The sequence below is a fragment of the Hipposideros armiger genome, unplaced genomic scaffold (genome assembly GCF_001890085.2).
Source record: "Hipposideros armiger isolate ML-2016 unplaced genomic scaffold, ASM189008v1 scaffold_126, whole genome shotgun sequence".
NCBI lineage: Eukaryota > Metazoa > Chordata > Mammalia > Chiroptera > Hipposideridae > Hipposideros > Hipposideros armiger.
This window is the reverse complement of record NW_017731476.1, coordinates 3,649,432-3,673,830: the sequence shown is the minus strand read 5'-3', so window position 1 is coordinate 3,673,830 and position 24,399 is coordinate 3,649,432. Positions and strand designations below refer to the sequence as shown.

The 24,399-nt window shown below is 47.2% G+C and overlaps 1 protein-coding gene across 5 annotated transcripts in view; it reads left to right on the top strand.

The window, feature by feature from the left end:
- Positions 1-6,077: 6,077 nt before the first annotated feature.
- The window catches only part of ABCA3 (ATP binding cassette subfamily A member 3), a 47,353-nt gene continuing 29,031 nt past the window's right edge, over positions 6,078-24,399 (top strand). For 2 of the 5 annotated variants that reach the window (XM_019648725.1, XM_019648721.1), the window contains exons 1-10: positions 6,078-6,297; positions 13,263-13,450; positions 14,354-14,585; positions 15,465-15,544; positions 15,717-15,981; positions 16,898-17,025; positions 17,728-17,893; positions 20,760-21,019; positions 23,691-23,807; positions 24,110-24,230. In XM_019648725.1, coding sequence (XP_019504270.1) covers positions 15,491-15,544; positions 15,717-15,981; positions 16,898-17,025; positions 17,728-17,893; positions 20,760-21,019; positions 23,691-23,807; positions 24,110-24,230 — 1,111 coding nt within the window. In that variant the 5' untranslated portion in view covers positions 6,078-6,297; positions 13,263-13,450; positions 14,354-14,585; positions 15,465-15,490. The other 3 variants (XM_019648723.1, XM_019648722.1, XM_019648724.1) reach the window with 3 other exon arrangements.

Sequence of the window (24,399 nt, the reverse complement as noted above, 5' to 3'; positions counted from 1 at the left end):
CAAATGCTCAGTGTATGTAGTTACGTGTTTACAGGTATTTCTAAAATACCATGGTTGAGATTCTGGCAAGAAAAAAATCATTGTTATGGCACACGTCATGACCTCTAGCCTACAACAACCCTTTTCCACTGGAAGAATTGTTTCTGTAATGTTTTCTTAACTCTAAATAGAATTAGAAAAGGGAAAAGAAGGACTGATAAGTAGGGAAATAAAACCCCTAAAATAAATAATCCACTAGTACATTGAGTCAACACAAAAAGGGAGCCAACAAAGTGACACGTTAATTAAGAATAACTAATAATGCCTAGAAACTTAACTGCTTTGTATAAGTCTCTGCTAATACAAATTTGTCACCCTGCCTGGGGTGGGTTGATTATTTATGAAAATAGATATCACCACTTCATAAAGGAAAGGCTTTTTTTGAAAACCTAAATATTTCTTCAAATAAACTGTGAAGAAATTGAGAAAGTTGTCAAAGACCCCTCAAAGCAGTGCAAGTGCAAATAACTCAAATGGGTGAGTTGTTCTCAACTACAAGCAACAGATCATTCTGATGTCATTTAAACGGATCCATAAAGATAGAAAACCTTCAATATTTGAAAATCAGGTTAGCATATCAGTGATACCAAATCTGACAATGATAGCTTTAAAAACACTAAAACCCTTCTCACTGAAGGCATAAAAATCCTTGATAACACATAGAATCCAGACATGCATTAAAGGAATAATACACCATGTGGAAAATTTATTGCAGAAATATAAGAATGATTCAATATTTTCACCATTATGATATGTATTAGTATAATTCACCATATTGTTTGGTCGAAGGATTAAAAACATACTACTGTCAATAAATTCCATCTATTTCTGGATCTTAAAAAAAAAACAACTTTAGAAAAAGACTTGTTTATAACATACCAAAAAAACAATACCTATATCAGATCAAAAGCAAAGATATTTTCTGGTAACTACTAGAAGAATTAAGTTAAGACAGAACCAAGACTAGAATGCCAGCTGCAACATTGTTTTCTAACATTGTTCTGAAAATGCTAGCCCAGAATCATTGGATGGATGTGAGGGCTGTTCCCAGCATAAGGGCATCTGGCCAAGGGGAGATCAGGTCTGTGCTCCATTCATCCTGGCAAAAGGGTGGGTCAACTGGCAGAAAGAATGCTTTTTGCTGATTGGTCCATTCAGAGAGGTACCTTTATCTAATTGGTCTTTACAGTTGGGATGACTTGAACTAACTGGTCCTCCCAGAGGAGGTGCCTTTATCTAATTGGTGGGTGTCACCTTTGGCCACTTCCTTGGCAGGCACAGTATGCTATATGAGCCCTTGGTAGCTCTGTGCTACTACATACAGTTAGATGATAAAATGAATCAAGAGGAATAAAAAATACGTAAAGAGCGAACTAATTTATGATGACTTTCACATTATAAAATTGTATACGCAAAAAAGCCAAAAGAATAACTGAAAAACCATAAGAAACAGTGAAAGGTAAAGTGGCCAGTTACAAAATAAGTATTCAAAAAAAAAAAATCAATGGCTTTCCTATAAACAAACCAGCTGGAAAAATACATTTGAAGAAAAGGTCACTTTCACAATAGCAACACCAGAAGAAAACATTTAGGAATAAATGTAACAAGAAATATGCCTATATGACCTATATGAAGAAAACTGTAAAACTCTTATCAAGAGACACAAATAAGGCTTGAGTAGATGGAGAGACATATCTTGCCCTTGCATAAGGAGAGTCAATATTGTTAAGATATTAATTCTAAATAAACATACAAATTTTACATATAAATTTAGCATTTTGAATAAGAATTTCAACAAGATTTTTTAAAAAACTGGTTCTGAAATCTGTATGAAGGGTAAAGGTGTGAGATTACCAAGAAAATTCTGAAAGAGACAGATAATTACCAGAGACCATCCAAATATTAAAATGTTATTATATAACTTCATTAATTAAAACAATATTGCACTAGGATAGTAACAGACAGCTGAATAAAAAAGAACCTAGGGCTGGCCGAGCGGCGCGTTGGTTAAGAGCTGGCTTGGGACGCCAGAGGGCCCCAGTGTGGATCCCACATATGAGGGCCAGTGACACTGCCCTCTACAGCTAAGATGCTGAACAACAGCTCAACCTGGAGCTGGCCTGCTGTGAGTCCCCGGCAACAGCATAGGCTGCAGCCCCTGCTGCAGTGGGTTGCCATGGGCTACCGTGTGTAGCCAGCAGCCAAGGTGAGCAGCCAGCAGCCAGCATGAGTAGCCAGCAGCCGCTGTGAGTGCCCATCCAGAAGCCGGCAACTGATCTGCCTCGCCTGGGAAGAGCGCAATGATGGTGCCAACTTGGGCCAGTGAAGCAACGTCCTCCACAACTAGACTGAAGAACAAAAGGACAGCAACTTGTCTGTTCCCCTTCCATAATTCCCCAATAAAAATCTTTAAAAAAAAAAGATACTCAACATCATTAGTCATTAGGGAAATGCAAACTTAAACCACAATATAATACTACTACATAGCTACTAGAATGGCTAACTTTTTTTTTTTAAGTACTGGCAAAGATACACAGCAACTGGAACTGTTGTATATTGCCAGTGACATGCAAAATGGTACAACTACTTGGGAAAATATTTTTGCAGTTTCTTGTAAAATTTCTTATACATTCCATACCACCCAACAATCCATTCCTAAGCTATTACCCAAGAAAGATGAACATTTTTATTTCAAATATAAAAATTTTATTTTTACACAAGAACCTGTACCAATATTATTACAGAAGGCTTTACTTATATTCTCCCCCAAACTGGAAACTGGGCCGTTGCCAAGCACTTTTCTAAGTATTTTATATGTTTTAATGCATTGAATCCTCACACCAATCCTATCAAGAGCATACTATATCTTCCGTTTTTTTTTACAAGGACACCAAGACACAGAATAGTTAAGTAAGACATTAAGATTTGGGATTCAATTTGAGGCTGTGTGGTCATAATCAATAAACCGTTTTCACCACTACAATATAGTGCCTCAATCACTGAATGAAGGATATGTGTACAGCCCTTGGTCTAGAATGCATCCCCCAATTATAACCTTGTTCCTATGGAAACAATTGGAGAAGTCCTATTCTAAAATTCTGCATTGAATACCAGTAACTTGGACACTGCTGTACAAAAAAAACAGAACCAAAAACATATATAGGCATATACAGATATAGATAGATGATAGATAGATAGATAGATAGATAGATAGATAGATAGATAGATAGATAGTATTTGTGTCCTTGCAAAAGAAATAGCTGACATGGCTTCATTTCAAAAATGTATATAGTGTATATATGTATATAGGTATATATGTCAGCCAACTAGTATAATGACCAGGTTTACTGCCTTTTGTAAAGCCGTAAGCTTTATGCCACCATCCACTTTAACTTTTGCCATCAATCTTGAGAAATGTCTGAGCCATGGAAACTCCAAGGAGGATACCATGTAATTTCTCGGCATATATTCATGCTATATGAATGTGAATAATTTACATACCAGAGGGTGTTAAAGAGCCCAGGAACCTGAACACCTGGGTCCTAGTCTCAGCTCTACTGTGTGACTTGGAACAAATTATGACCCTTATCTGGGCCATCATGTGGAGGGAAAAGATGAGAGGGACATCCAGGTCTGGCTTGTTTTTTCAGTAGTGGCCTTTAAGCAGAAATTTGATGCATTTTTCAGTGACTGTTGAGGAACATTAAAAGGGTCCAGCCCACTGTGGGCAGCCGTTTTTGAACAGGAGTCCAGAGCCTGGACTCGTTGCTTATAACATTCTTCCTTTGTCAGTGACTATCACACCCTCCCAGTTCATGATTATGATAATTACTACTAATTACAATAGCAGGCACTCTGACATGATTAAGAACAAAGATATAAAATTAGTACTTTTTGTAACTGTCTTGATCTGTGTGGTCATTCTTTTTTTAGTACCCCCCACCCTCACCTTCCATCTAAGGGAAATTCTGAGTTAGCCAGCTCTGTGCCTGGATTTGGTTATGCAGAACCAGGATCAGGTTTAGAAAGAACTGGAAAAAATGCATGGTGTAACCAATCTAATTTGGAAACGACAAAGATAGGTTTTCGAAAGAAAAAAAGATTAAGTGAGGGAGAGGCAGGGTGAAGAAAAGGACTGGTCAGCCAGATTCATAGAATTTTCTAATAGACACTTTGGTTGGGAGGAGGGAGTGCAGTCTTTGAGGAATGACAGGGAAAGAGGGTTTTTAAGATGTTTGCAACACATTAATAAGCCACTCCCCTACTCATCCTGTAATTGCATTCAATTATTTTTTCTGTATAGTCATTACAAAGACCAGGCTATGTAAGTCTCTAGTTACACTCACATTGTATTACCATTTATTTGGCATTTATGTGCCAGGCATTGTAATAAGCACTTAATGCATTTTCTCATTTGACCATGATAAAAATCTTTGAGTTTGGTATTACAACTATCATTATTGTTTTAATTTTAGGGATAGGAAATTGAGGTTCACAAAGGAAAAATGACATGTCTACTAGTTAAGGTGTTGGGTTAAGATTCAAAACCAGGTCTTTGTGACTTATTTATTCAACAAATATTTACCAAGTGCCTCCTCTATGCCAGGCGTTCCTGTAGCCATGAACTAGACAAAATCCCTTCCCTCATGGAAACCACCTTCTGGTGAGGGAGACAGAGGGAAGAAATGGAAGCAATGGCATTTCAGATAGTAAAAGGTGTTATGAAGAAAATCAAATGGGGCATTGAGCCGCTCAATCACTAATCCACAAGGAGACTTAGGGTGGCAGGAGAATTAAACCTCCCTACTTGGATAATTGCTTTACCGGGCAGTCAGTAGCATCGTGATCCCAATGGCGAACTGAAAGCAGAGACAGGAGCTGGGCTGGTTAGCAGGCAGCGCCCCAGGTTAGGCCAGCACACTCCGGACAAGCAACCGCTGTCAGGGACCTCCAGAGGCTGGGAAGGGACAGCTGAGTGGCCGACCTGCGGGTGTGCCTGGGGCCGCTGGAGGTTCCCCATAGTCTTCAGGCCACTGAGGCGCTGGAGATCTGGGCACTAGGGGACCCAACTGGGCCAAGCTGCACAGTCCACACTCCAGCCCAGCCCACACTCCAGCCCAGCCCACCCTCACCCGGCCCCACCCTGGCCAGGAGACTCTCCCACCCCAGGTGACCCCGACCAGACTACCACCAGACCACGGGACCCTCTTGGCCCCAGGTGACCTTGCCCCTGCCACGTAAGCCTCCTGCACAGCTGATCCCTGCCTGGCCCCAGTACCCTCCAGTCGAAGGTGACCCCACCCTGACTCACAACACTTCTGCCGCAGTTGATCCCTGCCCCGGGACCCTCTCAGTCCCAGGTGACTCCCACCCGACCTTGCTACCTCCCGTTCAGGGTGACCCTCAACTTGACTCATGATTCTCCTGTCCAAGGTGGCCCCAATCCAGGTTTGGGTCCCTCCTCGCCCAAGGTGACCCCACTTGGCCTTGGAACCCTCCAGTCCGAGGTGGCCCAATCCTACCTAACCCGTGAACCTTCTTCTGCCTGAGGTGACTCCGACCAAATCTCCAGATTCCCAGGCCGCCCTGCGCTTTCAAACTGCGCCCTTTGGCCGTGGCCACACCGCTGGACGCCTCTACAGCCATTTTCTAGAAAGTTCCTCGACTCCCTAGGGCCTGGCCTGCCCTGGCAGCCCTCAGCGCCAGGTTGGACTGGGTCCTCAACACAGGTGAGGAGCCGCCCACGAAGAGCGATGCCGAGCGTGGGGCCCGCACCCTCTCCGTGAGGAGAAGGGGCCCTGCGCTCAACAAAAGACAGTGCTGAAGGGGAAATGGAAGGAGGCCAACGAAGGTCGAGGTTCCCGCGAAGAACACTTCAGCAGCTTGGCAGCGTCAGCAGGCAACACTATTTTCTTCACGGTCCGAATCCTCCTAGCCCTGCCCAGTGTCTCGTGCCCCCTGCCGGTCGTGGACCCGCACACGCAGTACTGCGCAGACGCGAACAGGGCGGGGTGTGCGGGTACCCGCAGGGGTGGCCCACTGCGCACGCTCGAGCCGGCCGGCGCGCCCCCTGGAGGAACCCGAGCCGCTGGGTCTGTACGCCTGTAGCTCATCGCAGGTGCCCCCTCCCCACCGTGGCGGCCTAGTAGCTGTCAGCACTCGCCGCCGCCGCGAGGCCGGAGTGGAGCCGGGGGCCGAGGGAGGGGACCCGGCGAGAGGGCAGCGCGCCGGCCGCCGCCGCCAAGGCGCCGAGGGTCGGTGAGTGCCGCCGGGACCCGCCACGCGCGCGCTCGGGCGCGGTTGCTCACAGGGGACCCCCGGCTGCGGGGCCGCTTCCCCGCCCGGGCTGCCCCCAGCCCCAGCCAGACTGCCCCGACCTCCGCGGCCCTGCACCGCTCCCGCCCTGCCTGCTCGCTCCTGCGTCAGGCCAGCAGGTGCGTCTCCCCGCAGCGCCAGGCCGCCCTGACTCAGGCTTCCCCTCCTCCCGAGCCTCTGGGCGTGTCCCCATCCCCTTAGGCAGGTCGATGAAGACGGCCGTCTCAGAGAAACTTAAACCTTCTCGGAGATAGAATCGCTGCAGAATCATTTATGCCGAGCCGAGATAAGACCCGGCGGCATTCATCTATAGAGCAGGCACTCTGCTACATCTAGCGCACCTGCCTGCTTAGAGACAGGCTGCATCCCAGGCTGGGGAGCCGAGGCAGGGCCGCCAAGGATGCTGCTGGCTCATCTCTCGGCGCAGAGATTCCCAGTGTGGGTGGGAATGCTTCCCCATATTGGAATCCACCTTGCTCCCAACCCTCAGTCACAGAATGGGTCCAGCGGGGGTTCAGGGGTCCACTGTTGATGGTGGGAATTGTGTGGGTGACAGACGGAAGGAAACTCCTGGTCTAGGCGGAGCAGCCTGCAAACTCTGGTGTCCATGGTCATTCTGGATTTGGTATGAATTTTTGTTTACACGGGTATCTGCTCTACACAGTACGCTATAAGCTTCACGAGGGCAGGGCCTGTCTCTTGCAGTGGGGCAAAGGGCAGGTGTCTATTTGGTACATGTTTGGTGCATGAATGCATGCCCCCTCCTCACTGCTTTGGACTTAATGAAAGCTGTTGCCTTATAAGGCTATTTCTGTTAGTTTGCCCCTTTGCTTCCTGGACTGGGAGCTCCATGAAGGTAAGGACTGGATCTTGTCTGGGGTTGTTTTCCCAGCATATAGTCAGCACCTGGTACATGACAACATTCAAGAAATGCTTGATGAATGAGTGGCTGAGACCTTTTAATCCAGTGGAGGCCCAGGCAAGGTGCAAGTGAAAGAGTTAGGCTCTTTTCTTCTGAGCAACGATATAATTTGATTTGGTACATTTTGATGCTGCTTTTGGTAAACTTGAAAAGATGAAGGCTGTTTTCCTTTAGAAAGTTTGCACCATGGGTTATCCAAGAGAAACAGAAAATAGGTAAAAATGGAGATCCCGAGCATCTCTCCCACCCTCTTTTTTAACTTCTTAGAGAATTTTTTAAAAAATGAACACTTGTTTATTATATCTGACAAACAGGATGGCATCATTTCCTCTCTAAGGTGATCTACTGCCATTCTGATGAGACAGCCTTTGGAACAAGAGAGAGTAGCTCAAGTTGTTTTTAAAAAGACACTAGCCTTCCACAGTGCATGTGCCAGGCAGGTTCATCGGAACCTGTTTTGACGTAGTCTCTGCTGGGAAGGCCCGGGTCAGACGCCTTGGTTAACAGTTTCTTCTCCAGACCTGCTTCCCAAGATGGCAGTCGACTCCTCTTTTTTTCGAGTGTGTTGAGAGGGAAGCATTCTAGAACTCTGGGGAGAATGATGGGTAAGGCTCTGTGCATGATTGAAAAGACTAGCTCAATGTGGTCCCTGCTCTTGGAGACCTTAGGGTGGAGCTAAAGAGATGATGATTTATTCACAAGTAACTGTGACATATGACAGAACGAGATAAGCGCAAATGAGACATCCAGAAAAGCTGCTGCAGGTGTCCCAAGGTAGAGGAGTGATGGCTTTCAACCAGAGCAGACAGTCTCAACCCTGACTGCATGCTAGAATCACCTGGGAAAGAGTCCCACGCCCAGGATCTCTAGGGGTGGGCCTCAGACGACAGTTTCTATCTTAAAGGGCCCCCAGAAGATTCTGTTGTGCAACCAAGATGAAGAACCCTTCAGCCAGGGTTATCGGTGGCTGCTTCACAGAGGTGCTAGAACTGGGCTGGGAAATTATAGGCAGGATTTCAGAAGGTGGAGACGGGTACAGTGGGTGACATTCCAAGCAGACAAAACCACAGAAGACCCCGACCTCCATGGGAAAAATGTGAGGTGTGTCAGTCCCTGTCCTGGGGGTCTTGGGCAGGCCCGTCTCCCTGAATAGCTCAGAGTTGTTTGTGCATTTGAAGAAATTTGGAGTCAACAGGCAGGCAGGCACCTTTGCAGGAGTTAAATATTGAGCTTGCTGTCTTGCTCCTTACAGAAGATCCATGGTTACTGCTCCTTGGGGATTCTCAGTTGCCTCATTACCTCATTTACTATACCTAGAGGGGCAGACCAGCTGGCAGGACTGGGAATGGATGAGGCCACAGCAGGGGTTAGAAAAGCAGGCAGTGGCTCAGATTTTGTAGAACTCTCCCGATAGCATCCTTTGGACCACATCTTTGGCTTAAAATATATACCCTACCAACCCCACCAGGAGCTTCAGTATAAACTGAAAGCCATGTGATCCCAAGGAGATGGCTGCCTCCAACCCGGAACAGAGCTGGTAGTGGTATTGAATGTGAGACCAGCATGCGAGGTCTCCACCTGAGCCTCCCAATGCAAATGACTATAGCCTGGAACCTGGCATGGGGTGACAAAGGGGTGACTCTTGAACAATGACTGAGCCTTATGGATTTCTTCCCACCTCACTCATGCCAGGGCCACTTGTGTAAATAAGTAGCCTACAAACTTTTTTCCTGTGTACTTCCTTGTATAAAAGAATTTGAGCATGCACCCCCATATATGATTTATTTATTTACTTATTTACTTATTTATAAATTATAGCCATATACTACTATCCTGAATATTATGGACATAGACATATACACGAATAGAGACCTTTTAAAGACGTAAGAGATGAAGTGAACACAAATAAATTTCTTCAGTGTATCCATGGTACAAAATCTATTGTACAAACATATGTTGCTTTTAAGAGAAAGCCATGTGATTGCGTCTACATCCCATGTATAAAATGGTGAAACATATGTCCAGCATTTGAAGGTCTGGTTCTGTGACCTGGTTCTTGTGGTGCCTGGCATTCCCAGGTAAACCATGTGCCTCAGAAGGCACAGAGCCTGTGCTGTGAGCCCGGTACTTGTTTGTCAGCCCCACTCACCAATCATGCAAGGGCTCCTGAAGAGTTTGGGCTGACAAATGTTCAGGGGCTCTCAGAGAAGGTGAAAATCTGATTCCCAAAACTTTCGGTGTGCAGTGTAAGTGTTCATGTAGATGGTGAACTTGTAGCATCCTTAGCAACACAGTCATACAATTGTGGAAACATCTGCTTTCCTAAATGCTCTGTTCTTGGCACAGATTATTTTGAAAGGACATAACTCTCACGCATTGTCACCTTTTCTTTGAAGGGACCGATTTGTGTATGTTGGTTTAGGAGAAATAAGCTAGCTGACACGCTGCTGTAGTCATTTGCTATTGGAAAAGAAACAAAAGAAAAAAGTCTCCAGATTTGGAACTTTTTGTGAAAGAAAATGTGTACGTTTTCCTCAAGTTCTAAATCACAAGATAACCAGCGAACCTCCACGTCACGAAAGATATTCACGGTCACTTCCTGAGTTACTACAAGTATTGTAAAGCTTTGGCTATTTAAGAGTCTTGTTTTTAATGAATCACAACCATGATATCTTGAAGCATGTAAACGCTAACATGCCTGAGAGGCTTAAAGTAAACTAGTGGGCAAGGGCTTGCTGTCACCCCTGTGTCACAGCACCCATCCTCCAACATCAGTGTGCCATGGCAGCTGACACACAGGCCAGCAAGGGTGCCAGGGTAGGTCCATGGATTAAGTATTGGTAAAGCCAATTTTTTCTCTCTCTCTTTTTTTTCTTTTAAAGATTTTATTGGGGAACTGGGAGAGGGGAACAGCACCAGGGAATCGGGGGAAGGGGAACAGACAAGTTGCTGTTTTTTTGTTCTTCAGTCTAGTTGTGGAGGATGTGGCTTCACTGGCCCAAGCTGGCGCCATCATTGCGCTCTTCCCGGGCGAGGCAGCTCAGTTGCCGGCTTCTGGACGGCCACTCACGGCGGCTGCTGGCCGCTCACGCTGGCTGCTGGCTACACACGGTAGCCCATGGCAACCCACTGCCACAGGGGCTGCAGCCTATGCCGTCCGCGACTCACAGCAGCCCAGCTCCAGGTTGAGCTGTTGTTCAGCATCTTAGCTGTGGAGGGCAGTGTCACTGGCCCTCATATGTGGGATCCGCACTGGGGCCCTCTGGCATCCCAAGCCAGTTCTTAACCAACGCGCCACTCGGCCGGCCCTTTTTTCTCATTTTTAAAGAAAAATACTTACAAGTAGAATTTTTTACCATTCCTTTACTCCAGCAAATCTATCTTTCTCACCCTACTTGGGGACCAATAATGGAGTTCACTGGCGGGGACCGTACTCTATAAATGTGCCTGCTATTTTCAACCTGTTTTTTTACAGTTTATTGGTATTTGGACATTTTATCTGCAGAATCCATTGAATTAGACATTTTCACATATGCAGCCCTGCCCCCCACCCAAAAAAAAACGACCATGAAATAGGTAAAATATGAAGCATAACAAAACACCCTCGAGCAGCCTAACTACAATTTGGACACCCTCTCCCTTCCCCGCCCCACCCCAGCTCCCTTCTTGGCACAGCATCCAAGGCCTTGTCGGCTTCCCTTTTGGGCTCATTCCCTGCTGTCCCCTCCTCATCACTCAGAACTTCATGCTGTCCCACACACACTCTTTCTGGTCCCCGTGATCTTGTAATGCCCTCCCCACCCCAAATAACAGAAACCTGAGACCAGCCTCCCATGTAACCTCTACCTGGAGGCCTTCCCAGAGTTCTTGTTCTCTCTCTCTCCCTCTCTCTCTCTCTCTCTCTGTCTCACACATACACACACGTACACGAATTCCATTTTCTCCAGAATCTCATGATGCTTTATTTGACTTCAGTTATAGCAATTACAATCCATGCAGACATTCAGACTGGGAACTCCTTGGATTAAGGAACATTGGGATTTTCATTTCCAAATCCTTAGTACCTGGAAAAAGTGCCCATCACACAGTGAGCGCTTGCCAAATGTTTGTTGGATGAATAAATGTTTCTGTCTTGTGTATCCTAAAAGATCACAGATTCCATCAGCAAACATTAATTAAGTACCTGTCCTGCCTTCTTTGGTGTGTATACATACATATAGACCTTTCATACCACTGATGTCTGTGGACTCCCCATGTCGATATGGAAATGACTTCCTAGCTGAGGTGAGTCCTCATCCACCTCGGTCCTCAGGAACAATGCCAAGTCCTGGCCAGCGCTACCAACAAGGCAATTTCTCTATTCCACACTTATAGTAAAGAGGGCAGAACCGTGGTTGTCTGCTCTCTGTGTTACATCAGGAGGTATGCCTGTGCCTTATTGAGACACCACCCTCTCCTTCCCACCCATGCCCCACTCCAAGCCTGTGCAGACTTAGGCTTCCATGGGAGGAGATGTGCTGAGTCTGGGATACAACAGGAACACATGACATAATGGGGTATGTACCCTGCACAGGGGTCCTACCCACTTCTGTTTGCTGGTCTTGAGGCCAGTTCAGCAGCGATCTCTCTAGAAGCATTAACACCATTCTGTTCCATATATGCAGAAATAAAAACCTTTTTTGCACAGGAACATAGAAATTGGAGTACATATGTAAGCCCAGAATGAAAAATAAAACCAAACCAAAACCCACAAATAAAAAAGTGGAGGTGTCTGGACCCCTGAACACGCACGCAAGATCACTGCTGAGCGGGGGCCCCTGAACAACCCTGGGTGCTCGTGAACCTGCATGACCCAGAGCTCTTAAACTAACAGAAGCTACTGGAATAAATAATTTTTAGAGGAATTCTGTGTCGTCAAGAGACTTCTCAGAAATTAGCAACTCACAGTATGCACTCATTCTGAACCAATTCAGTTGCTCACCTAAAAAGCAAACACTGAAATACTCAACGATTTGTGTAATATGTAATATTTTAACAGTAAGCAAACAAGTGTTTTAGTAGGAAAAAAAAGCTTTCCCTTCCCTTCCTGGCTCTGTCCCTGGAGGAGTGAAGTGAGCCTCTGCAGGGGAAGTTCTCAGACATGCTCTTGTGGGGCGGAGGTGGCGGCTTTGCAAGTGGCCAAGTGTTTGCCTTAGAGTAGAACCACACGGGCTGGTTCTGGATCGAGGCCATTTCCACTTCTGGGGACTCTCGGTGCCACAGGGTCAAGTGTTTTAAGGAACTTGAGCTTCCTTTCCTCATGTACATTTGCACTTGTAACCAGAAAGCTTTCCTGATTTTATAATTCCGAGAATCTCCTCCTTTAAATTCTTTTTTGCTCAAACAACAGACGCAAGTATAGCATTCAGTGAGACTTCAGATAAAAAGCCTGGCATGTGCAAAAACAGCAATCTGGGTGCTATGGGGAGACAAATAAATAAAATACCTACTAAGGTGGTGGGGCTCAAGGAACATTTTTTTTCTTTTGATTTTTAATGTTCTGGGAGCAATATATACACAGTTTACAAAGATGTTTACCACTTCTAGGATGCACAAAGATGTAGTGGTTAAAAACACAAACTGGGAGGTTCAGATCCTGGCTCTGTGACTTTCTTGCTGTGTGATCCTGGGCCAGGTTTTTCTTCCTGGTTTCTTCATCTCTAAAAGGGTGATGATACCAGAAGCCAGAGCTAGATTAGGAGGTTGTGAAAGTATAAAAGTATCTAATATAAAAGCTTCTTATCTTATAATGTAGCAGGAGAGAACAAAGAGCCAGCCCTGCAGCCTGGTCTCTGTTTTCCTAAATCCATATTTCTTTGTCATTGGATCTGCCCTGTTTTAAGTAACATACTTGCAAATTATTTTGCTCTCTGATTTTCTAACTTGGTGAGAGGTGTTTTATGATGACTTTGCAAATTATGCTCTAGCGCCCTCCATTTGCCCAAAGGTACTGGAGAGTCATGCCAGCGAGTCCTGGGCCCCTCCTGATGTCCCGAGAGGCGTCAGTGCTCCCCATCTCCGAGATCACCGGGCCGGCCCCACCCCTGAGCCCTCTGCACGGGGCCGCCTCCTCCCGGCCAGTCCTTCCTTAACCCCAAAGGGAGACTGCAGCCAGAAGCCTCTCCCAGGACTCAGGTCAGTTCCCAGATGCTGCTGTACAGCCTCATAGGAAGGTGGGTGGTCTGTCTTTCGACCCTTCCCACCCCTAACCCCAGGCCTAGAAAGATTAAGCATAGAGATGTATCTTTTCTTAGCCAGACTTTTCCAGAAAAGGAAGTCGTCTGCTTCTCTCTGACCAGAAGACCTCTTTGAATTGTGACTTTTTTTTTTACATTCCCGTCTTGGTAGAGGAAGAAAGTTCATCTTGGCCAGGCCAGATGACCCCAGAATGACTGGCCCCAGCAGAAGGCCCTGTCTTTTCCTCAGCCTAACATGTAGAAACCTTTCAAAAACCACAGGCCTCTGTGGTTATGATTAAATCATGGTATTGACTGCCTACAACTGATTTTTAAGATAGTTTTTCCACCTTGTTTTAAAAGAATTTGGATAATTTAGTAAGTTGCCACTTAATAGCACTTCATACTGTTTTAGCTTTCATTTCTTTCACATTTTAACCATGTGGTTAACTGAAAGCCATATTTAAAATTCATTGGTAAATAACTTGTTGCAGTAGTATTGCCTACAAATATGTATGGAGTACCCTTGAAAGCATACATTTTGAGTTAACTGTTATTAGGCAGATATGGACAGACCCATCTTTTCTAAAACAGCAAGAGCTTAACTGAAAGAGCTTTAATGGAAATAATTTTCAACTGACTGAAGCCAAAAGTGAAACTAGCCATTTAAAAAAACAAACAAGCTCTCACTCCGCTGGCGGTGGGTCTTGAGGCATGTTCTTTGGCCAGTTGTCCGAGTCTTCCTATTATCTTAACCTACTTAATGGATGGTGGTGGGTTAGTATCAGCCTGAATGTAGAGCCAATTCATTGACCTCAGGACTCTTCCCCTGTGAGTCACGGAGGCTTCTCCCCACTTAAAGGACTGTGAGCTGTGAAGGATTCCTCTAGTTCCACCTGCATCCTCGGCACGTGGACGGTGACCAGAAGATCTCTGGGGCCTCCCCTGTTCTGCCATCCTCGCTGCCCACCTTAGGCCAGCAGCCTGGTCCGTGCTTGGCCTCCATGCTCGCAGCTTCCGGAACTTGGTGCCTCTGTGTCCTGGGTGTCGTGGCGTCTTCCTGAGCTGATTCAGACCATCTCCTTCTCTAGCAGGTAAGCAGCTAATGAACTCTGGGCTCAGTATCTTTGCTTCTCACACCTGAAATCTAGTGAAAAGGGTTTCCCTAAATTGAGAGAGAATCTTTCTAAACTCCCACTCTTGTTTCTGCTGTCTCTTGTGTTTGATAACTGAGGCTTTCTCAGTTTATGTGCCGGATTTAAATTTAACTTAGTGACACGGTATAGATTTTCTCTGGAGGAAAATGGCCACTCTTGTGTGGAGACTCACATACCAATGCTCGGAGTTAAAGCAGGAAAAACTGATCCTTAGGGTTCCAGGTGGGAGGGCACGCTCCACCATCCTACCCACGTGTCTGCCTACCTGTGTCCTGCTCCTGGGTCAACAAGGTTATTTAGGGCCCCTGAGGAGGCAGCAGGCCCCCATCCCAGGCCTCTCTCCACATCCCACAGCCCTTTCCAAGTCTTAAAAGTCACCCCCAAAGCCAGGACACTAAGCTGAGTTTTCTTTTACCCGTTCTGTGTTGGTTGAGAGTAAAGCCAGTCAGGGAGGGGAATTCCACCATCCTGACTATTAGCAAAATAACACATTCATATGAACAACAACGAACATCTGAACAGCATTTATCAAAGGATAAATGCCAGTCCAGCAGTCATATTGCATTAAAAGCCTGTTGTTGATCTTACGTGTAGGAAAGATACAAGGTCAGTTTCCTAAAAGAGTGTGTTTTTTTAATGTAAGGAATAGAACAGGTGTTTTTCTCTCCTGGGTGCTGTTTTGTGTTAAGGTGGCACAAAAGGTGAGGAGAAACATGGAGAGGAGGGTATGTGTCCCAAGACCGAATCGTCCCCATTTTCCCCTGTACTCCCCCAAACACAAATCACATTTTCATGGCACCTCCTATTTGTCTTTAGTGCTGAGCATCTCTCCTGGTGAAAGGATGGCAGTGCTCAGGCAGCTGGCACTCCTGCTCTGGAAGAACTACACTTTGCAGGTGTGTTCTGCCCTCGGGGACATGGTGGGGGGAAGGGCGTGCTCACCACGTGGGGGCAGAGGCTCACGGTGTAAGAGGAGCCTGGAAGAGGGGGCATCACTGGGGGAGGGGCCCCGCGAGCCCTTTCCTCTGCTTCATGAGCCATCAACACGTGGTTCCGTTTCTCTTCCAGAAGCGGAAAGTCCTGGTGACGGTCTTAGAACTCCTCCTGCCCTTGCTGTTTTCCGGGATCCTGATTTGGCTTCGCTTGAAGATCCAGTCAGAGAATGTACCCAAGGCCACCATCTACCCTGGCCAGTCCATCCAGGAGCTGCCCCTGTTCTTCAACTTCCCTCCTCCAGGAGATACCTGGGAGCTCGCCTACATCCCGTCCCGGAGCGACGCCGTGAGGACCATTACGGAGATGGCAAGGAGAGCGCTGATGATCAACATGAGAGGTGAGGTGTCCTGTGGACTCTTCCTTTTGGTGGGACTCAAGGCCATTGTCCAGACCCAGCATCTCCTCTCATTGGCTGTGGCACTGGGGCAAATCCCCTAGCTCTGTGTCATGTCTCCTTATAAAGTGGACACCAGAGTTGTGAGAGCCAAATGAAGTGATGTGTGACAGCTTGAGCAGCTCCCGAATACCCGCAGTGAGAACAGGCAGCCACATACCCAAGGAAAGCTCTTTAATTACAAGGGTAAGATGTGGTTTGAGAGCACAATGCCAAGAACCTTGTGGTCTGAGGAGGACGGTTCTAAAAAGGTCATTAAGAAGCCCGTTGAGGGACACTCCCAGTAAACACACGCCAATCACCTTTCAAGCTCCTTGCTTTCAGTATAAAAAGTATTATCCCTTTTTCTCTCCTCTTGATTTTAGCAGATCCCTCCCGTCTTGTTTAATTCAATGTAGCAAACTTAGGAGAAGATCCTTCGTTCCTCACTGAGTGATTACAGTAAAACCCTTTATGAGAAATGGAGTCTGGGTGATGATAGAGAATCATTTAACAAACTATATGTTAGTATCTACTTGAAGTTTTGAAACACACCACTATGGCTATGAGAGAGATTTATTGGCAGCAGAACCCAGCATAGGATGGCTGCCCACATGGAGAAGGGCTGTGGACTTGGCATTGTTGCCAGCTCTGCCTCCAGTCTCGCCAGAAACCCAGGGGCAGCTGTGATGGTGAGTTTATCTTTACTGCAGCCCACCTCTCTGCCAAAAACAGAAGCTTCCTTGAGTCTTAGTGAACGTTTGCACAGCCCTAGAGAAACTTGTAAGTTTGCAGTCTTTTATCTGCAAATGATCTGAACTGTTCAGATTTTTCAAGTAGTGGGGACGATTGGGCAACTCCGCTCCAATGCTCTTCACAGTTCGCGGCTTTCCCTCGGAGAAGGACTTTGAGGACTACATCAGGTATGACAACCGCTCCGCCAACGTGCTTGCTGCCGTGGTGTTCGAGCACACCTTCAACCACAGCAAGGACCCCCTGCCGCTGGCGGTGAGGACCCAGCCCCCCAAAGCCGAGTCCCCACCTCCTACAAAAGCGCTCTGCTGGCCTGGGAGTAAATACCCAACTGTCCCTTTGGGTCCAATAGTGCCATCTTGGACCCCACTGGGAGAGCCCTGGGGAGTTTTAGCGCATCAGGCCAGAGCAGTTAGAAACCTTACCTGTCTGAAGAAAGTGACCCGTCACTGCCGAAAGTAGGCTGTCACTGCAGTCCCCTTCATGTCCTGTCATTCATAAAAAGATGTTACTGGTCTCCAGTCCTCTTTAGATAGAGTCAAATAGGATAGTAAGAAAGTAGCAGATACTTTGGACTAAAACTTGATGTGGCATTAGCATTTCAGCTGTATATTTCAAACAAACCAAAAAAATAAAAGAAGTTTTTTGCTTGCCCAGTGTGGTATTAAGACTGGGAAACCAGCAAATCCCTCTAGCATTATTTTGAGGGCCCTTCACTCAGGCATAGAGTTCACGTGGGTAAATGGCAAGAGAAGGGTGGCAAAGGACACTCAAGGTGCCCCTGTGGGGCTCCCTGTCCCCATCTGGGGCAGGACCAGTCGCTCTGACATTGGCAGGGCCTGAGAGAGCAGTGAGTTCACAGAATAACAGAGTCCCCTAACCTGTCTCATTTGATACAGATGTTTGCTCCTCTATCTGGATCCCTCGGAGCAGTTGATTTTCTCTTTGTTTCCACAGGTGAAATATCACTTACGGTTCAGTTACACGCGAAGAAATTACATGTGGACACAAACAGGCTCCTTCTTCCTAAAAGAGACAGAGGGATGGCACACCACTTCCCTTTTTCCACTTTTCCCAAACCCGGGACCAAGGGAACCTGCGTCCCCTGATGGAGGAGACCCTGGTGAGAAGCATTTTGCAGGTCGAATTATCCCCTGAGGTGCTGACTGGTGATAATCACATGGGGACAACCCACCTCACATTTCTCTGCAGAAATATTGGGTTGTTGGAAAAGTCATGACGCATTTTTGCAACGAAAAACATAGAAAAGATATGTCATGACTTTTCCCACAACCCAATACTTTGTAGGAATATTTGATCTTCTTTGTAGGAGAAGGAAGAAAGCAGCCAGTAAACCTGGCTTCTGAAAGGCCAAAATCTTTGAAAACAGCAGTGACTCTCTCTCGCCTTATTCTCAGAAGACATGGGCTCTTGAATGAAACATTATCTTTCAGTGTTTTGGAAGCTTCAGTTTGCATTGAATCTTTTGGGCTTGATTTTACATTTTCCTTCTCTTCCTTGCCACCTCTATATAGAATTTTATAGGCTTTTTAAGCTCTGTGGTCCTTGTGCAATAGACCTGTGGTTTAAAATTGAGTCAGTGGAATGTTTGTAGAGAATTTGGATCTTAGGTAGTTAGTTACACCTTGTCAGTGTGTGAATTGGTCTGTCCCATGTGACTTAAGCACGTAGTTGGCATGCTTGTCTCTTCTGAAGCATAGTCCCTTCTTGGAACATGCTAGAGATAGCCAAGAAGTAACAGGACTGGACTTCACCCTGAAGCTGAGACTCAAATGCAGATTTCGCAGCATCCGCAGTATTGTGGAGGACTCAGGATTTCACAGGTCTGCAGGAGGCAGAGCTGTTAGAGGTTTCGATGGAAAGACCCAGGAATATCCCAAATGGAGAACCAGGCAGGCAGGAGGCAGCATGTGTGTAACCAGCTTGGAGGTGGGCTAATGTCAGGGCCTGTCACCAAGTTTAGGTTCCAGGACAAGATTTTAAATCTAGAAGAGGAACTAAGATGAGCAAGTCAAGGTGAAGTGCGAGAGGACCCCCTCCTGAGGGCCTGGACAGGTCACCAGCCCTGGAGATGAGGAGAAATCGCACCAGCTGTCATACCCACTGCCAGTAGCCAGCAGCCTTGGGTCACTGAGACCCAGAGGCTGGGCAAGAGTTCCTGCTTGTGTGGACAATTCCCTAAGCTTGGCAGCTACAGGAAAAAGTTCCCAAAGAAAAAGACTGACACATTTCAAGGGTGTAATACCAATACTAAAAGCAAATAGAAGAGTGGGGAAAACATTTTCAGCAAATGACAAAGGGTAGCTATCTTTTTTTATGTCAAGGACTCATACAAAGCAGTTAGAAAAGCGTGAAGGCCCCAAGCAATATGGAAAGGATGGGAACCTGGCACCCAGCAGGCACTTGGTAAATTTAGTCCAGTGTTCTCCCTCCCTCCGCCCACCCTCATAGGTCCATACCTTAAATCCATTGATGCCCTGGATGAAAATTTAACCCTGGGATAGTCTGAAAGAAGGAGAACATCTACATGCACAAATATGTTTGCCATAGCTTTACTTTATGATCACAAAAATTTCAGCAATGGGAAATGACTGGTTACAGAGTGATGGCTTAATTCCCCTAAGTGTTGAGCAGCCACAGAAGTCATCATGATGAAGACCACATGGTAACATGGCAAAGCCTCTTGAGAAAACAGTATGTGAACAGGCGGGCAGAATATTTCATGGGGGAGGCGGTGTGATGTTGTGAAAAAACACTGGCTTTGAAGCCCAAGAGACCAGGGTCCCATCGCAGCTTTGCCCCCACATCGTGTGTGGCTCAACTGCCTGGGCCTCAGTGGTCCCACCTGTCCAATGGGGATATTGTTAGCTTGTCTGTAGGTTTGTTGTGAAGATGAGAACTAAATCCCCATCCAGCACAAGGAGTGATCTTAATTGAACACCTACTATCATCGCAACCATAAAAGACTTAAATCTAAGAGAAACGGTAGAAACGCACAGGCGTGTAACCCCATGTGGGGGTGTGGTCGGCATATTGCTTTTCTCTTTTCTAGGGCTGGAACCCAGGCGTTTCTGTGTCAGAGGACATCAGATGTTCTAAACATCACTGTATTTTATGAGCGAGGGTGCCCATGCCACCCATACCTGTAGCAGTGTCCCCCCTTTCCCCCCACTCTGTTTCCTGGGCTCAGGCCTCAGGGACTCAGGGAGAGAAAACTCCTGAGGCTGTGCCCTCTCCCTTCCTTAGGCTCAGTCCCTCCCAAGCTTAGCTCTGGATTAGAATACCATATCCCCAGGTTATCACTCCTCCCAGGCCCTTCTCACTTCAAGAATTTTATTACAAACCACTTTGGGGAGTGAAAAAGGGCCAGCACAGAGAAACCACAGGTACGCAAAGCTCTTCCAGCAGTGGCCTTTGGGCCATGGTGCTTGCCTCCCGTCGAGATGGTAACTCAAGGGCAGAACTCTCTGTGGTCGGCAGAATTACAGCCATCCAAAGATGTCCACATCCTAATACTCAGAACCTGTGAATATGTCAGGATATATGGCAAAGGGGACAATTAAGGTTTCAGATGGAATCCATCAGTTGGCTTTAAGGTAGCAAGATTGTCGTTGATTATCCCAGTGGGCCCTCTGTGATCACTAGGTTCTTAAAAGTGGACAAGGGAGGCAGAAGAGAGGGGCAGAGGAAGATGTGATGGCAGCAGCAGGGTTGAAGAGATGTCGCCTGGCTGGCTTTGAAGGGGGAGGGAGGGGCCACCAGCCAAGGAATTCAGTCAGTCCCTATAAGCTAGAAGAGTGAAGAAGCTCTTAGGGCATCAGGTGATGTTACTCTTTGGCCATGTTCACCAGGGTGGCCCCGGTACACCTTAGTGCATGTGGCTCCTTGAGCGAGCAGCACCCCGTGCTGTGGCTTTTCCGATGTGTGTGGACCCCACCTGCTGGAATGTCCTGTGCTCCCACACTCAGGGTACATCCGAGAAGGCTTCCTGGCTGTGCAGCATGCTGTGGACAGAGCCATCATGCAGTACCACACAAACGCCTCCACGCACCAGCTGTTTGAGAAGCTCACCGTGATCGCCAAGAGGTTCCCATACCCTCCTTTCATTTCGGACCCCTTCCTCGTCGCCATCCAGTACCAGCTCCCCCTGCTGCTTATGCTGAGTTTCACGTACACCTCCCTCACCATCATCCGAGCTGTGGTGCAGGAAAAGGAGAGGAAACTGAAGGTAATGACGTCTAAAAACACTTTGACAAGTTGGTTCCAGGTGCAGTGCTGCTGTGGGGAGGTTGTGTCCCTTGGGGCAGTTTGGTGTGACTCTAGCCTATCTTGGGGATTCTTTGAAACCAGCCCTGGTGTATCCAGATTTTAAAAACCGAAAGAAAGTACCATATTTTGTGTGAAGTGTACTAAGGACTGAATGTGGTTCTAGAGCTGCCTTGTCCAACACAGGAGCCATGAGCCCCTGAGGGCTTCCGGCACTTCCTTTTTTTTCCTCTCAAAGACTTTATTGGGGAATTGGGGAAGGGGAACAGCCAAGTTGTTGTCCTTTTGTTCTTCAGTCTAGTTATAGAGGATGCCGCTTCGCTGGCCCATGTTGGTATTTTGATCATTGTGCTCTTTCCAGCTGAGGCAGTGTGTCGCTGGCTATTTGGATGGCCGCTCACGGAGGCTCTTGGCAGCTCACACTGGCTGCCGGCTGCTCATGGTAGCTCATGGCAGCCCACTGCAGCCCACTGCAGCCTACGCCATCGCCGGCCACTCATGGCAGCCCAGCTTGATCGAGCTGTTGTTCACAATCTTAGCAATAGAGGGCACAGCTTACTGGCCCATGTGAGAATCGAGCCAGCAACCCTGTTGCTCAGAGCTTGCGCTTTTACCAACTGAGCCACTTGGCCGCCCCCGGCGCTTTCAATGTACCTGGTCTGAACTGAGTGGTGCCGAGAGTGTAAAACATACACTGGATTTTTGAAGCCTTAGTATGAACAAACAATGTAAACTATTCCGTTAGTAATTTCTATATTGATTGTATGTTGGAAAAACAGTCTTTTGGATATATTGGGTTAAGTCAAATATATCATGGAAATTCATTTTACTTGTTTGTTTGAACTTTTTCTTTGTGGTCACTGTAAAATTCTAAAGTACATATGTGGCTCGCATCCTATTTCTGTTGAACAGAACCGCTCTAGAGAGTAGATGGACAGTAAGCCAAAATGTTTACATGCATGGCTGAGCAGAAAGCCAATTAACTTTGCATATAGATGAAGGACAGCTGTAGTTCTAGACCATCAGGCACAGTAAGATGGGAAACTCAGAGGTATATGAAGTGTGCTTCTAAAGGAATATCATGGACTTAATTGAGTGCACCTGAATGAATAGTATATCACCTCTAAACCCATACCAATGACACTGCCAAAATTATCCAAAACTTATTTAAAGTTCCACTTTTGGCAATGTCTGCAGTGCCAGTAAAATGACATTTAGAGTATTCTCAGAGGCCCCAAATCTGTGATGATTGGGGCTGGGCTTGGGCGCCTTAAATAACTTGAATAAAATGGTACAATGTTTAGTTTAAATAGTTAGCAGTGGGTGATGAGATGGTTCAGAAAATAATGTTCGTACACATGCACATCTATAGATGCAGAGATAAAACCAATGTGGCAGACCGTGAAATGATTATTTAACCTAAGTGGTGAGTACATGAGTGACCATTGTACCAACTGTCCCATTTTTCTGGGCGTTTGAAATTGTGCCTAAGAAAAAGCTGGAAAATCAGCAGCCTGGCTCAGTGCCTGGCTCCTAAAAGACACTTAATCAACACTAGTCCCCTTCCCGAGACTAGTAGTATCCAGTGGAACATTCTGTGATAATGGATGGACACATCCTGTGTCTGCTGTCCACTGCTATCACCACTGGGCACTTGTGGCTAGTGCAAGTGAGGAGCTGAATTTTTCATTTTATTTAATGTTAACGAATTTCATTTGAAATAGCAACATGGCCACTGGCCAGCAAATTGCACAGTGCAGCCTTAGGTGCCCTGGGACTCCCTGGTCTGTTTGGTCAGTGCAGGAGCTGGGCTTCCTCACTGCACCTCCTGACAGCCTGACTGGGACCCTCAAGGAAAGCCCCTGCCCCTCACAACAATAGTCTGGACCCTTTGTTTCACAATAGTAGGAGGGGAGGCAGTGCCTTTGGCTTCTAACGCCACGCCACTGTTGATCCTGGAACAGCCTTGGGGCCACGCTTTGCAGCAAGGGAGTTAGTGTGGTTGGTACTAGACAGCAGAGGGGCCAGGCTTTGCTCTCCTGACTCAGAACCCCAGCACCAGCTGCCCTACCACATGGCTTCTTGGGGGGCAGTCAGGGGCACTCAGAGAAGTCTGGGCCGCGCAGGCCGGGAGTTGGGGATTGCTCCATAGAGTAAAGGACTGCCCAGGGAGTTCATTAGCTTAGTCAACATGGACGCATGCTCATATCAGGGTGTGGGGGGTACAATGGCCAAGTAGAGGGCAAGGGAACTCCCTAGGGTGAGGGGGAAGGTGGCTAACCTTGACTGGGGAGCAGAGAGGGAGTCCCAGGTGGGTAGCACTTAAGACTGGGGAAAGGTAGGAAGAAGGCACAATTCCTCACGCCCCAAAGTCAAGGGCCGACATGACAATGCGACCTGTGTCTTCTGCCCCTGGCCAGTGTGTGCTTCACTGTTTCTACCCCTGGTCTGTGACCCAGGTGTCCCGTGTCCTCTCCTGGCCCGTGTGTGACACCGCACATCTGTACAGTCACACAGGCCCTAAGGGAAGCCGGTGTGAGGAAGGCGCCAGGGCCTGGCATGGAGGCAGTGGGCACTCTGCCCCAGCAGGTGTCTGAGGGCATGGGTCAGAGCGCGTGTGGCTCTCCCCGCAGGAGTACATGCGCATGATGGGGCTCAGCAGCTGGCTTCACTGGACCGCATGGTTCCTGCTCTTCTTCCTCTTCCTCCTCGTCGCCGTCTCCTTCATGACCCTGCTCTTCTGCGTCAAGGCAAGTGTGGCTTCAGGAGGGTGTCTGATGTTAACAGCATGGCTTTCAAGTTGATGGGAGGCCAGAGCAGCTCTGGCACCACCACAGAGACCCTGAGACTCTGTGCTTGCGGATCTCAGGGGCGTCTGCCTGGGCTCGGTAGAGAGAACAGTAGTTTCTCAGTCACACACTCAGTGTAGCCCCTTCACCCGTCGCCTCCGGTTTGATTTGGGGCTGGACCGTTCACGACCCTTCCTGGTTTTGTCTCCACCTTCCCTGCTGTAACCTGTGCATGCTGGCCTCTGGAATGGCGCGCAGCGCAGGTGAAGAAGGATGTGGCTGTGCTCACACACAGTGACCCCTCACTGGTGCTGGTCTTCCTGGCCTGCTTTGCCGTCTCCTCCATCTCCTTCAGCTTCATGGTCAGCACCTTCTTCAGCAAAGGTGAGTCATCCTGTCCCCTGGGAAAAGGACTGTGGGGTGATCCAGATCTCAGAAAACCGGGCAGTTTCATTTGGGATAAACAGAAATAACCCGGAGACGGGGCGGGAATTTGTACTCGGCACCTTCCCTTGGACTCAAGTTTCTGGGTGTTGAAGAACATCCCTGAATA